The 16305-nt window shown below is 42.5% G+C and overlaps 1 protein-coding gene across 1 annotated transcript in view; it reads left to right on the forward strand.

The window, feature by feature from the left end:
- tln2a (talin 2a) overlaps positions 1-16305 on the forward strand; it is a 181542-nt gene that overhangs the window by 133990 nt on the left and 31247 nt on the right. Inside the window, exons 31-41 of the mRNA XM_084065302.1 lie at positions 795-992; positions 1424-1563; positions 3238-3331; positions 4624-4713; positions 5554-5676; positions 6717-6860; positions 8866-9027; positions 9839-9979; positions 11658-11839; positions 14280-14412; positions 15966-16067. Of these exons, the coding sequence (XP_083921428.1) occupies positions 795-992; positions 1424-1563; positions 3238-3331; positions 4624-4713; positions 5554-5676; positions 6717-6860; positions 8866-9027; positions 9839-9979; positions 11658-11839; positions 14280-14412; positions 15966-16067 (1509 nt within the window). The remainder of the gene's footprint in view (positions 1-794; positions 993-1423; positions 1564-3237; positions 3332-4623; positions 4714-5553; positions 5677-6716; positions 6861-8865; positions 9028-9838; positions 9980-11657; positions 11840-14279; positions 14413-15965; positions 16068-16305) is intronic.

The raw sequence follows: 16305 nt of genomic DNA on the forward strand, positions 1-16305 counted from the left end.
TACGATACATATTGTGATATATTGCGATATATACATATATCACAACTACATATTGTATATATATACACTATATTGAGTAGCTGCAGATCTGTGATAGGTTCTTTGAATGTTTTTTCATAAAGCCTGTATCTTTTTTGATTTTTTTACTACTAGAGTATCGATACGGTATCGCAATATAAAATATCGCGATATATCGCGATATCGATAATATTGCCCAACCCTAGTACTTATTCTGTGATGTGTTGTGAGCTTGTTAGTCTTTTATTTTCAGTCCTTGACACTAAGGGTGTTTTCACATGGTGTGATAGTACTTTTTTAACTGTAAAAAAAAGTATGTTGCTATAATATCAGTAAAATGATATGTATTTGGCCATGCACCCCCATCCCAAAATATTTTGTTCCAGGGACCCCTAGAAGAGAGGGAGTTTTGAGTTTTAAATATAAATATATCCAAAGATTTGCACACATTTTCACGATTATTTTTCAAAAATAGCAGATCTACAAGCTCATAGCGGGGCACTCTGTGCCGCACTATGAGCTTGTATATCTGCTATTTTTGAATAGCCAAAGAAATCTAAAATTGCACTGACGCGTTCCCGGATTGAATGGGTTAAAAAGGGGATATTGACTTGCGACCCATAAAAAACGGTTGTGTGACCCAAAAATAGCTACCGACCCATTGTTTGGGAAACATTGGTCTAGAAGAACAATGTGTTTGAACACACGTTAAAATATATTTTCCATTTTCATCTAAACATCCCCCCTTCTCCCCTTTTCTCTTTGTCTGGCTGCAGATCCCTCCGTCTTCCAAGTCCTTCCAGGAGGCCCAGAACGATCTGAACCAGACGGCGGCGGACTTGAACCAGTCGGCGGGCGACGTGGTCCACGCCTCCCGGGGGTCCAGCAGCCAGCTGGCCGTGGCCTCGGGGAGCTTCAGCGAAAACTTTGACGAGTTCCTGGACGCTGGCATCGAGATGGCAGGACACACCCCGGTATGTGCTGTCGCAGTGGTTCTTGAAGTGGGGTCCAGGGACCCCCTCAGGGTTCCTTGAGGGGGGTTCTAAATCAGTGATTCTCAAACTGTGGGCCGAGGCAAACTGGTGGGCCGTGAGGGCGTCCTTATTTCAAGGACTACCCAGTTTGATATGCATTAGGCCACGGACCCCCATTTCATACCTTTTTAATCTCTAGGACCCCATTCTACACTGTAAAATCTAATCCAATTTAGAACTTGAATAAAGTTACAGAACCAAAAGGGTCCGTTTGGAAACCATCTGGGGGAACTGTGTGCACTAGATTAACAGGCTTCTTAAAACTATAAATGCAGAAGATGTACCAACAACTCTCTCCTCAGGGCTTCACCTTGAAACTCTCATTCTTTGGCACTTTTCACATTTTGTTTGTTTGTTTGTTTGTCCCTTAGAGAAAAGATGACCAGATCCAAGTGATTGGAAACTTGAAGAACATTTCCATGGCTTCCAGTAAGCTGCTGCTGGCTGCTAAATCTCTGTCTGTGGACCCAGCAGCGGCCAACGCCAAGAACCTACTGGCTGCTGCTGCCAGGTACAGTACAGTACAGTACAGTACAGTACAGTAACAAATGAACTCACATATAGGAGCCGTGTCCACAGAAAGGGTTTTTTGAATGACTCAGAATGACGGGCGGAATCTATCGATTATTTCTGAAACATTTTCATGTATGTATGAACAGTATGTTTGTACACTACAGTATATGTGTGAGTAAACACGCAAGCACACAACCAATGTAACCCTGGAGGCTGCACTGTTCACTATTGAACAACCTGATGTGGCCTCATTCCACACAGGAGGCCTAATTAGAAGGAATGTGAGCCATCTTTCCACCATGTCCCTTTCTACTTAAAGCTTTCATCCGTCACTAATGAGCGGCTATAGGATTAAACTGTAAACTGTAGCAGTCAGTGTCTGTCTAGTCTGTCCATTATGGCAGTGGTTGATTGATTGAATACTTTTTTAACAGTTTGCAAATAGTGCAGTGGTACGATTGTACAATGATGCTAAAAGGAGCACATAAAGCCCTAGGGGCTTGTTTACATTGTGTTCCTGTGTATTCAATTCATCAAGACATTTAAAGACATACTGTACAATAAGTAATATACAAGACATCATCAACATTAGTAGCAATAAACAGTAAACAGTTGGGTGTTTGCTGTAATGTCTGGTGTTAAGCTTAATGACTTTTCTAGGACCATTACTATAATTGCAGACAGCTGGTGCTCTTTTATAGCGGTTTTGAAGGAGGGTAAGGAGTCACACTTTTTGATGTCTGTTGGTAGGGCAATCCACGTTTTGGAGGCATAGCAGTAGAGCGAATCTAACCCCATGCGTGTGCAGAATCTCGGTTGAACGAGAACAGTAGAGCTCCCTCTGGTGTTGTGCCTGTGTGTGTCTTTCACGTTACTGAAGTAGTCTGACAGGTACTTGGGTATCCCTGTTGTCAGACTTTTTCATGTTGAGGACCCCCAAATTGTATTCGGCTGAGGACCCTCATTCTGAAGCGATTTTGTGGCACGCACGCAGTGGTGGAAAAAGTACTCAAATGTTTTACTTAAGTAAAAGTATCGATACTGCACTGTAGAAGTACTCTGTTACAAGTAAAAGTCCGGAATTCTAAATTTACTTGAGTAAAAGTACAGAAGTATTGGCATCAAAATGTACTTAAAGTACCAAAAGTAAAAGTACAAAAATGTCTGAAAATAGCCGATCTACAAGCTCACGTCGCAAAGCGACACGTTGTGAGCTTGTAGATCGGCTATTTTCAAATAGCTTATGTTTAAAATAGGTTTAAAGTGGTTAATGTATGTTTCATTATATCATAATTTATATCTACAAAGTAACTAGTAACTAAAGTTTTCAAATAATTGTAGTGCAGTAAAAGTACAATATTTGCCTCTGAGATGTAGTGGAGTAGAAGTAAAAGTATTGGAAATTGGAAATACTCAAGTAAAGTACAAATACCCCAAAATTGTACTTAAGTACAGTACTTAAGTAAATGTACTTAGTTACTTTCCACCACTGCACGCACGCACGCACGCACGCACGCACGCACGCACGCACGCACGCACGCACGCACACACACACACACACACACACACACACACACACACACATCACTCTTCCATTACAGACACAAGTGCATAGCAAGCTCATGTTTTATCTAGCTGAATATATTTGTTTATTGTTTGTTTGTTGTTCCAGAGCGGTGACGGACAGCATCAACCAGCTGATCACACTGTGTACCCAGCAGGCACCTGGGCAGAAGGAATGCGATAACGCTCTCAGAGAACTGGAGGTAAAAACCTGTGATTCTAAAAGGTTGTCCGTTCAGCCATTTAATGTTTTCCTCTCAAACCTTTTCTGTATTTATGTGGACACAGACTCCCATCTGGAAATACTTTGTGCCAGGGACCCCATAAGAGAAGATTTTACCAACATTATTCAAAAATGTTTAGGCGACAGGTGAGATTAAAAGATAGGAGCAGGTTCATAAGGTGCGGTTCACTAGAGCAGTGGTTCTCGACCTTGTGGGTCAGGACCCCCAGGGGGGTCCCCACATCATTTTGGTGGGGTCCCCTGGTGACAGTGAAGTGACAATTAAGGACTTTTTTATATACCTCAAAAATGGCCAAATAATGAAAATAGCAGATCTACAAGCTTGTGAGCTTGTAGAAGTGCTTGTCAGGGTGGGTCCCCAGTTCAAATATGATTATTTTGGGTGAGTCCCCACTCCCCAGTTCAAATATGATTCTTTTGGGTGAGTCCCCACTCCCCAGTTCAAATATGATTCTTTTGGGGGTGTGTCCAGTTCAAATATGATCATTTTGGAGGGTCGCGGCCTGAAAAAGTCAAATCCACATAGGGTAAATCCACATAGTTCGCATAGGTGAATCCACATCAGGTAAATCCACAATTGTGAAAATAGCCGATCTACAAGCTCACAACGCGAGGACACATCAGGTAAATCCATGCAAGGTTAATCCGCATAAGTATGAACGTACTCTACAGGAGGGAAGGTAATCCAGCAGAGTATTAGCATACCGGTAGTACTGTAGTATTCAGTGTTCACTTCAGGCCTTGTTCAACAGTCTGATGGTAGTCAAGTGGAAACAGTTGAAATAATCAGGTGTTCAGGCATTTGATACTGCGGTAGAGCTCCTTTCCTGGCCATATTGACCATGAGAATCGACCTTGTAACCATAGCTGTTGCAAAGGTTACCATGTAGATTTCAAGCCCTGTGGTCTTTCGTGATTTTCAGGACCCCTTAGCTGAGAGAGAGGGAAGCATGGACTCCCACTGCATGTATCGTGTAAAATTGTTGCATTACTATTATTTGTTTTTAAGAAAGCCTTCCTCGTAACTTGATTAGATGCTTTCAAAGCTAGCTTACCATATTTATCTGATTAATGTCTGTTGACTGTTGTGAGATTTGAGACTAGCTTGGAAGTATTCCACTGGGTTTTTGAATTGTACAGTAGTTAAATTAATCTACTCCTCATGTGGCTGGGGCCCCCCTGTTACACCCCTCAAGGACTCCTGAGTATTTCGGGACCCCCAGGAAGCTGACCTCTTTGTTTTCCCCTCAGGCAGTCAGGGGAATGCTGGATCACCCCAACGAACCAGTCAGTGACTTGTCCTACTTTGACTGCATTGAGAGCGTGATGGAGAACTCTAAGGTAAGCCTCACAGACACCCAGATGATCAAAACACTTGCCGCTCTGCCAGTCCCTGCACACGCTCACACCACCAATGTTTGCCCGTAATATGCATGGCCGATCAGAGGAATGCACTGTACCATCTTAGCCACCCTAATCCCCTCCATCTGTGTGTTCTTATCTTGGTCAGTGTTGCCAGATGTCCGATAATTATCATATTTGTGCAATCCTCTGTACTATGTACGATCAATAATGCTAAAAACGTCCAAATGTGCAATCATTTTACCATTTCACAAAAATGTGCATGAATTTACTAAATTCCCTGGCTGCTGATTTGGGATCTATTTTGTGTTTTCACACTGCGGATTGAGAAAAGGAAATCTCATCCTAGATCTGCATTAAAAACAGACCGCGTCTTTGCAGTCTGTCATTATGCTTGATGCATGACACGGGAGCAAGCATGGCTGAGTAGGGTCTGCGACGTTGTCTACTTCCACATAGCGTAGGCCGATTCTACAAATGCTTTCTAAATCAGTAGTTTAGACACTTTTAAGATCTAAAAAAAATATATCAAAAATAGTAGATGTCCAAGCTCGCGCGTGGCATCAATTGACGCGCTGTGAGCTTGTAAATCTGCTATTTTTGAATAGCCAACGCAAAAATCCAAAGTGACACAGATGCTTTCCCGGTTTTAATTGGTTAGTCATGTAGTCATGTCAAACAAGGTTGTTGTTTTTTTATTACATATTTACACCTGTGATTTGTCATATTTCTGGCAAATGGTAGTTTTCTTTAAAATGTGATAACTTTAAGCCTCCGGTGCGATAACGTAACATTTCCTATCTTGCTCCTTGTGTCCAGGTTCTGGGAGAATCCATGGCAGGCATTTCTCAGAACTGTAAGACGGGAGATGTTCCGGCGTTCGGAGAGTGTGTTGGAGTGGCTTCCAAAGCTCTGTGCGGCCTCACGGAGGCTGCAGGACAGGTACTGTGCAGCTGGGACACACACTGCATTGTAGGGGTTAATTAGTTAATCAAACTAATTGATTTAATCAATGAATGATAATAATAATGATAATTATTATTATTATTATAGCCCGACTCCTGCTAACCTGTGTTTTCTTTAGATAATGTTAGTGGAAACATAAGTATAGTTCTTAAATTAGTTGTCTGGGTAGCTCAGTCAGTAGAGCACTTGCCTTTCAGCCACAAAGTCATGGGTTCGATCCCAGGCACCGCAAATTCAGTGTACTAGAAGCTCGCGATAAGTAGCATGGCTTGTGTGTGGCAAGTCATGCGGTAAGTCCACCACTCCACCTCAGCAATCCATCTCCCAGGGGTCTAGCCTAGCGCATTGTGAGACGGGGATAGATTCCTGTGCTCTGGCTGATACCGACAATAAGCCTCTCAGACCTACTTACTTAGTTCTCAAACTTTTTCATGTCAAGGTCAGGGACCCCCAAATTGATATGTATTTGGCTGCGGACCCCCTATCAACTCAAAAAAAAAGTACCAGGGACCTCCAAAAGCAAAGATTTGAGTAAAAAATGTTTGCTTTAAAAATATATATATATTCAAAGATTTGCACACATTTTCACGATTTTTCAAATATAGCAGAGAATATGGTTAAAAGTGATTGTGACACTATATTAACACATTTTGCTGGGGACCCCCTGGTACCTCCACAAAGACCCCTGGGGGTCCCCGGACCCCACTTTGAGAACTAATGGAATAGAACTGAGCTCACTGAACTGTGTGTTTATATAGATATGATCTATGATCTATATTTTAATTACAGACACATTTTTCCTTAACTTATTACTTTATTAAGCCACTCTCTTAAATTACTTTACTGTACTTCTACCTCTTCTATCTTTTGACTGCATTGATGGGCTTGTACAATTAAGAATTTCACCCATATTACCTGTAATGTGATGTGACAATAAAGTTTGATTCTGATTCTGATTCTGAGGACACTGGGGTACTTTTCTTGCCCTCATGGAAGTGTCTTTGTGTTTCACACAGGCCTCGTATCTTGTGGGTGTGTCGGACCCCAACAGCCAGGCGGGACATCAGGGTCTGGTGGACCCCATCCAGTTTGCTAAAGCCAACCAGGCCATCCAGATGGCCTGTCAGAACCTGGTGGACCCAGACAGTAGCCCCTCCCAGGTGAGAACCTTGTTGACGTCAAACATACATGAAGTAGAAATGAGGTAACAAAAAGCGATTTAGGGTCTTGCCTAGTGGCCACCCTAAATCCCCATTGTTTTTTGTTTGTTTGTTGTTCTGCACCATTTACTCCTATTCTCAATTGAGGTTAATTGTTTCACTGGCAAAAAAAACTCAAAACAAACAATCAAATCCTGTTAATTTTATAAATTACAAATGCTTCACCTTTAGTTTTGTTTCAGGCCTGAGGTCAGATGTATTTTACTTTAAAAACAAATTCAAACTGTTACCATAGTATAGCAAGTATTAGATCATTATATTGATTCTTTCCATACTTGGCTTCAGAATCTTAGAGAATAGTTTTACTGGTAGATGTTAGAATCCAGTCCTGGGGTTTCTCCGAAAAAAATAGCCTCCTTTTACCAGTGCATGGGGAAAGTACAGTGTGTGCACTTTTCAGTAAAGTTTTTATTTCATTGACTGTCCTATTAAAATTTTAAGCTTAGGGAAACTGCACTGAATGCACCTTCTCTGTCCCTCTGGACTTTGATATTCCATGAACGGGAATGCAATTTCACCTGTCTTATGTGTTTCCATGGTCCAGGTGGATATTACAGACATATCGCTGGTCAAATGCTATTTTGAATCATTGTGTGTTATTTTAAAGATCAATACTGGAGTTTTAGGTTTAGCCCATTGACTACAAATCATGCAGTAATATGTTATATTACTGCCGACCCCTTTTCCAAAGCGTACCATAGCTTTTTAGATGTCATCGTGTGCTTAGGAAAATGGCAATAATGTAAACTATATATGATTTGTAGTTGATAGATTAAAACATACAAAATGATGATATTTTTAATATTATTATTGATCTTAAAGCTACACTATGTAACTTTTTCTAGTGAATAAAATGTTATTTTGACCAATCTGCATGGTAGCGTATCTATCTATATATATACATTTCTAAACCCAAAACCCCCCAAAAAAAACTGCCACTGTGTGGGACTAAACACAAAAACAACATATCAATGTCACTAACAAGACACGCCACAACGTGCAGAATTACTACGCGCAGTCTGTAGGCCACTTCATACTGCTCAGCACACATCTGCCCCCTCGCAGCATAATTAATTGCGGCAAACACAAACTCACAACATTACAGTCGGCCATGTTGTTCCTTAGCGTCATCGCCGACCACCGCCCAACGAGACCCAAGTGAGGTCAGACAACACACTCCATATTTGGGCATAGCTCCATTGGGAACATCTCCTATTATGGCTTTATATAACCGCCCAACGAGACCCAAGTGAGGTCAGACAACACACTCCATATTTGGGCATAGCTCCATTGGAACATCTCCTATTATGGCTTTATATATTATAGAGACCAACAAACACAAAGCACCGCGCAGCGGCTAGGGGGGAGGGGCGCGCAGCGCCCCGACCCTCTAGTGTTAATACAATATAGTAACTAACACAACTGCAGCAGTTGTATTTGGTCACCCTGCACTTCTATTGAGACATTTAGAACCTGTGCTCTGGTAGGACCATTACCTCGTTGACAAGTTGTACTGCCTGAAGGTCAAAATGCAATATCTCCCCAGAGCAAGCAGGCATGCTCTATTCGTTCAGTGGCAAATTTCAGCACTTGGTGCGGGAGACCCGGATTCGAATGTCGTGTGCTGCTTTAACCCATTAAGACCGGGAACGCATCTCTGTCATTTTAGATTTCTTTGGCTATTCAGAAATAGCAGATCTACAAGCTCATAGCGCGGCACCGAGTGCCGCACTGCAAGCTTGTAGATCTGCAATTTTTGAATAGCAGATCTAGGATCAGATCTGCAATTTTTTAATAACCAAAGAAATCTAAAATTACACAGATGCGTTCGCGGTCTTAATGGATTAAACCCAGCTCCTTTATAAACCAAGTCCATAGCCTCGTCTTTTTTAAATGAAACGGGTAATTTGAACATGATTATTCTGATATCGTTTCATGTCCGCAGGTGCTGTCGTCCGCCACCATCGTGGCCAAGCACACCTCGGCGCTGTGCAACGCCTGCCGCCTGGCGTCCTCCAAGACGGCAAACCCGGTGGCCAAGAGGCACTTTGTCCAGTCTGCCAAAGAGGTGGCCAACAGCACTGCCAACCTAGTTAAAACCATAAAGGTATGACTGCCAACAGCACTGCCTCTGCTGCTGCAGCCAACATGGGCATTCTTGTGCAGTCAAATTCACTTGGTATTGTGCTGTTCCTTGTTCTTTGTCTTTGTACAATGCCGGATGTTCATATGAAACGGGGCCAAAGTTTCAAGCCAGTAAAGTAAGTAAAGTTTCAAATAATGAGGTAAACCAGGGGTTTTCCATTTTGTGGTTCGTGAAGGTGTTGCATGTGGTCCCTGAACATGGATTCAGTAATATAGGAAAGTGAAGATGTTCCGTTTCTTTTCTTTTCATTTTAATTTAATTGTATCTTACTTTGGAGAAACTTAGACCACAACTGTTGGTGTTTGTGTTATATGAGGACAGTAAAGAGTATCATCATCATTATGTTAATCAGTGGTCATTTCAGGAGGCGTAGTATGCTTCAATTCCAAAAGTACTTCAAACTTAATTACTACAGAAGAGGATCAGTTCATTAAGATCCACAGACTCAGTCAAGAGGCAAATGCATGAAACACAGTCCGCTGTGAAGTTCTGGATGAGTTGTCAGGAAGATTTCTCAGAGCTTACAGCAAATGCAATGCTGTGTTTTGTAACTTTTGCAACTACATTTTTATTTTTCGTTTTTCTGCACTGGCATTAGAATAAGTATAGGGGAAGGTTGGAACCAGAAAATGATATTAGAATCTGTCCCTGTCCACCACTATAGCCAGGAATAGAGAGAATCTGTGCAACTCAAATAAAAAACCTAATCTTAACTCAACACAAATTCAGGCCTGTGTGAACTCTCTGTGTGTGTGTGTATGTTTCTCTGAAGGCTTTAGATGGTGATTTCTCTGAGGAGAACAGGAACAAGTGTCGGGTGGCCACGGCGCCGCTCATCGAGGCTGTTGAGAACCTGACCACGTTTGCGTCCAACCCGGAGTTTGCCAGCGTCCCTGCTAAGATCAGCAGCGAGGTGTGGCACACACGCGCTCACACACACACACACACACACACACACACACACACACACACACACACACACACACACACACACACACACACAATTTGTACTGTATTACTATACTTGTGAGGACAATATTTTAGGATGGGGATATTATGAATGCATTTTTACAATTTTGTGCCAGTTTGCCAACACTAAATCCCCAAATAGTCGATTTCTAAGCTCACAACGCAACGCAGCGCAGCGCATGCAATTAAGTTAGGCATACCTCCAACTCTAACTCTTAAACCTAACCTGTAAATATCTAATCCTAAACACAACCTGAATCTTTCCTTAAGCCTAACTCCCCAAATCTTGTTTTAAAAACAGCCATTTGGACATTTGGTCCTCACAAGTATAGTAATACAATCGCACGCACACACACACACACACACACACACACACACACACACACACACACACACACACACACACGCGCACGCGCATCGTTTCGCACCACATCAACTTGACTCAACTGTGAAATTGGAAAGGACTTGATGCCAAGTTCTATTATTAGTTTCACAATAATGCCTCTATAATGAATTATTAGTATGCCTTTTTATTCTTTACTAAAGTGAGAGATGGAGTGACATGCCAATGCATTGATTCAGAACAGTGCTGAACGCCAGATTAGATTCCATTAGGGGTGCAACCAGTTAATCTTAACAATTTCATTTATTATAAAAGAAATGATCATTTTTTATAATATAATAGCTTAAATAAAACAAAAATACAGAACAGCAATTCTACAAGCTGTCGCTGTTGGGCAGAAACCTTGTACAGTATCTCCATAAATGTATGTCCTACTTTGTCATACTACAGTGTCACACAAAAGTAGAAAAAATAGCCGGTCTAAAAGCTCACAAGGTTGTGATCTTGTATGTAGATCTGAAGTTCTGAAGTGAAAGTGGTTAAATGTGTCTGTGGCTTTTATAAATATTGAACCAATGAAAAGTATTAACAATAGTTTGTGACTAAATAATAACTACAGTACAAGGTTTCCACCTGGCAACAACAAAGCTCATGGCGTTGTGAGCCTGTAGGTTCTTTTGTGACACTGTTGTGCGACAAAGTGCAGCATAAAATAGCCTTTTCCTTGTTAAATATAAATGATATCTTTAAGAAAAGCGCCTCTCGAAATGATGGATAGTTGCAACCATAATTGGAACCCTTGACATTGCAACAGGGTCTAAGGCAGTGGTTCTCAAACATTTTCATGTCAAGGACCCCCAAATTGACACTTATTAGCCCGCGGACCCCCATTTGAAAAAAATGCCAGGGACCCTGAATAAGAGAAGATTTTTACGGCTCTAGCAGTGATTGTCAACCATTTTAATGTCAATACCCCCAGTTTGACATGCATTAGGCTACGGACGGACCCCCATTTAATGGTATTTCTATCTGGGGGACCTCAATTTATATTGTAATATGTTAATGTAACTCTGAGCGTGTACAAATGGAACCAAATGGACCCCTACTACAGTCTCTTTGTTACAGACCCATAAGGATCCATTTGGTTCCTAACTATCCATCATTTAGATGGGGACCCCCTGGAACTCCCTCAAGGACTCCTGGGGGTACCCGGACCCCACTTTGAGAACCGCTGGTCTAAGGTTTCTAAGGTTTCTAATGTTTAAATGTTTGCCTGTAGGGCTCTGCAGCTCAGGAACCCATCGTCCAGTCAGCTCGCTCCATGCTGGACAGCTCCACCAACCTGCTGAAGACGGCACGCTCATTGGTCCTCAACCCCAAAGACCCGCCCACCTGGTCGGTGCTGGCCGGTCACTCTCGAACCGTGTCCGACTCCATCAAGAGTCTCATCACAGCTATCAGGTATGTACTCACGTACTGACGTCATGTCGCTGTCAAAGATGCTTAATTTAGGATGATAGCCCATCCCTCTCTCCGCCACTAGGCAGGAAATGATACATAATGTTCTCCTACATAAGTGGGCATGGTTTTCCCCATAGATATAGAAACCTAGATACCTCATTGGCCTCTGCAGTTCATTGGAGCGACTGGTATCTCAATACAAGGCTCTTCCGCAGGGCTACTTGACTACTGGCCAATCACAGTGCGTCTAACTGACTAGTTGCTGCGCGGCTGCCTCTTAAGAAAAGACCCGCCCCACCTGCCTCTGATTGGCCTACCGAACGCCCCCCTTCTGTGACGCACACGGAAGTTTCCTGCTTGCCCTGCTGAAGCGTAAGGAAGTGGAAGCACGGCCGAGATACGCACCCCTCAGAGCCGAAGGAGGCGTCTACCTTTATATGTCTATGGTTTTCCCCCCCATCTCTCCCTGTCATGTGGATGAAAGCATCGGTTGTACCGTGCGTCACATTTTGTTTTACTGGGACAGAGAAAGGTCGATAACAAAGAAGATTTTCTCCTGATTTGTCTCTCTGAAAAAGGCCATTTTAGTGTCAGAATGTTCAAAAGACGTGTGGCTTGGGAAGAATGGGTCCAATATTTACTTCAGTGACCATGTGGCTGAACAATAGGTCAGAAGCTGTGTTTGCGTTCATTTCTCCCATTGGAATGAATAGACTCATGACCTACCTCTGGTCTCCTGAAGGGGGCGATCACCTATGTCACACAGATATGGGAAGTAAAAGCGAGATGGTCAGTCTTGGTTTTCTATTGCTTGTCTTGGATAGTGTTAATTACAGACCCTCTTCTAGACAATTTCAACCTCTAGGCGGCTCTGTAGGACGCTGGACGTCTAGAAATGTGTCTGTGAGTGTGTCCGGCCCCTCCGTCTGTGTGTTTGTCTAGCCTGCAAACAAACCGCTGGACGGATCAGCTCCATATTTCTGGTTCACGCTGCCAGTAGGCCATTGAAGTACACACCACAGCTGAACGCATGGAGATCTTCTATCCCCACAACATCATTCACACACCTCTGACTCCCTTATCACACTGCTCTCTGAGTCCTACAAATTGAGGATAGAGATTTAAGACATTTAACGGGACATTTAACGTCGTCGTCCCCCCACCCACCCAAAAAAAAACTGTCTGCGCTCCAGTAATGTCATTATACACAAAGCAGAATTTCCATTCTGTTAACGGTGTTTTGTCGTGCATGGAAATGGGTTTCTAACTAAGCGACTCTGTCCCGATGGGGCCGGTGCCCAGAAACTCTTGGAGGCTTCAGAGCTAATTTGGCAGGCCGGTTTGATCTCTCTATGTGGTGGATGGACCCCCGCAGGACCCCCGTTCAGCAGATGTGAGACGAGCTGTAATGAGAAAGATAATTCACTAGAAACGAAGTTGAGTTAAAGAAATTACCCCCTTCCCTTTTTAAACACATTTGCGTTCTCTTTTTTTCCAATTGGTCTTCCTCTCTTTTCTATGTGTCTTAATCCTTCATTTGCTCTCTCTCTCTCTCTCTCTCTCTCTCTCTCTCTCTCTCTCTCTCTCTCTCTCTCTCTCTCACACCTAACAGTCCTCTCCTTAATGCCTTTTTGTCAGCTTTTGTCCGATGTACTATGCAGACATATCTTGGTCACATGTTCTCATATTTTTGTTACTTACATTAGTTTTTCTTGATCACAAAATGTTAAATTAGTACTGTGTCAAACTTTCACTGGTATATTTTTTCACAAATAACCATTCCACATAAATGTTTTTCGACAACTTCTCAAAATATTATTAAATACTTTTTATTCACAAGTGCCAAAATGACTTACTGTAGGTACCGGGAAATGTACTGGAAATGTGCTTATGTATTTTAGTGTGAACAAGTACAGTTTCTTACCACGTGTTGTTGCATTCCAAGATATCCTCGGACTAGCAGGACCCTGCAGCATTCCCTCCGTATAGACAAACGCTGTAATGACAACGGAGCTAGGAGAGAGGTGTCGCTAAAAAAGACTACTAAAATGAAAGTTACGCAATATTACTTTAAGAATGTTATTTAGATAGGCTGTTGTGTAGACAGATAGGTTCATTGTTTACCTGGTATCCTAATAGTTTAAAATGTACAGAATGCTATTTAGATGTTATTTTAGGATGACAGATGCTAGGTTCAATGTTTATCTGTTATCAAAGTTTCTTTGAGGCGCTCCAGTCCACTGTTCTCTTTTCACTATGTGACTCTTTACCCTGTAATTGTTGACTAGGGTTCAAGTAATTAACTCTGATTTCGCACTTGTAAGTCGCTCTGAATAAGAGTGTCTGCTAAATGCCTAAATTGTCTCTATTTACTGTATATCCCTCCTCTCTACACCTTATTCACCTCTCGCTATGTTCCTCTCAACACGTTGGCCCTCAGGGACAAGGCTCCGGGTCAGAGGGAATGTGACAGTGCCATCGATGCCATCAACAAATGTATCAGGGACATCGAGCACGCCTCCCTGGCCTCGGTCAGCCAGAACCTGGCCAGCAGGGACGACATCTCACTGGAGGCAAGAAACCATACGCCCTGCCTCTGTTTCTCTGCTCGCTTGTTCCACTCGGATACTCTTCATTTCCACTCGGATTCACACTCCTTGTTATCTACTGCACTCCCTCTCTCTCTCTCTCTCTCTTTCTATCTTTCACTCTCTCTTTCTCTCTCTCTCTTTCTCTCCCTCTCTCTCTCTTTCTCTCCCTCTCTTAACCCATTCAATCCAGGAACGCATCTCTGTCATTTTAAATGGCAAAAATGACAGAGATGCAGAAAAATAGCAGATATACAAGCTCATAGCACAGCACAGAGAGCCGCGCTACGAGCTTGTAGATCTGCTATTTAAAAACAAAAAAACTGTGTGCAAATCTTTGAATATATATATTTTAAGCGAACATTTGTAACTCAACTCTTTGCGTCTGGGGGGTGGTCCCTGGAACAAAATATTTTACAAATGTATAGAAAATATATATTCAAAGATTTGCACACATTTTCAAGATTTTTCAAAAAATTGCATATATATATCTTCTATTTTTGAATAGCCAAAGAAATCTAAAATGACAGAGATGCGTTCCCGGATTGAATGGGTTAACCTCTCTCTTTCGATCTCCACTCTCCACTGCCTCTTTTTCTACCATTCCCTCTATCCTTTTCTCCCTCTCTTTCTATTCCTATTTCTCTTTATCTTTTTCTTTCCCTTGCTTCTATTTCTCCCTATTTTTGTCCATGTCTCTTATCATGTCTCTCCCTCCCAGCTTTAGCCTCATGTCCAGTGTGTTATCCATTAGACAGATAAATCATTTGCAGCAGGTGTCATATTACACTTACCACACTGCTGTGTGAAATGTAATGACATTTTCCAACAGGAAAGCCCTCCTTGTTCTACATAAAAGCTTTGATCTGTGTCCTAGACGGATCCAAAGGACGCAAGTCAGCCCATTTTGGTTAAACTCCATTTGGCCAGGATCTGTTTTAACACCCATCATCCGACATGATGGAAATGCTCTGCTGCCTGCACAACATGCAGATTTTAGCCCTGGGAATACACATGCAGTGTTGAATTATGCACAATATCATTCACACAGTAGCAGCGGTAAAGCGACAGACTACAAGTCATTTTCAAAGGAAACCAGCCACATGAAGCTACGAACTCACGTCCCGACACTACAACGCTACAAAAGCAACAAAATGCTTTTTTTTCAGTGTTCCAAAGACATGGTTGAAGCCCTCTCTCACTTACTACCTCACATGGATGCACATGATGACTTCAGTTGAGCAACACTTCAACAGCGTCTTGGTGACTGTTGCTGACCATCTTTGGTCATTTTGTAGCTTTTGTTAGGCAGCAGCACACAGCAGCCACAGCAAGTGTCGGGTATCCGTTTGTGTCTTCATGTAGCTGGCTTCCACTGAAAAATACTTTTTTAGACTGTTGCTTTGTTACTGCTAGTTCAAAGTTTCAATAAAACATTTGAGTTGCTTCGTGGCTTGTTGATCTGCTATTTTCGTTCACCGCCCCGCAGACTATAGAGACCAATGGCTGATTGATCCCTCCTCTGTCCTTGTCACCAGGCTCTCCAGGACCAGCTGACGTCGGCGGTTCAGGAAATCGGCCACTTGATCGACCCCGTCTCTACGGCGGCCCGGGGAGAAGCCGCACAACTGGGCCACAAGGTATCAGTGACACCATTCAGCAAGAGCTGTTACTGGAGGAGTTACATAATGGCATTATTTTACTGGGTGACTTTTCGAAACACTGCAGTGATGTGACTCTGGTTACTTGTGTGTGTTATCTTATATATCTTATATATTCTTTTTCCTATAATATAAAGCATCCATGTTTAGTGTGTGCTCCCCTGTCCATGCATACAGCTGCCACGCACGCTCATACTCACTCACACGTGCATGCACA

This window comes from Gymnoscopelus microlampas (genome assembly GCF_963454915.1).
Source record: "Gymnoscopelus microlampas genome assembly, chromosome: 1".
Taxonomy (NCBI): domain Eukaryota; kingdom Metazoa; phylum Chordata; class Actinopteri; order Myctophiformes; family Myctophidae; genus Gymnoscopelus; species Gymnoscopelus microlampas.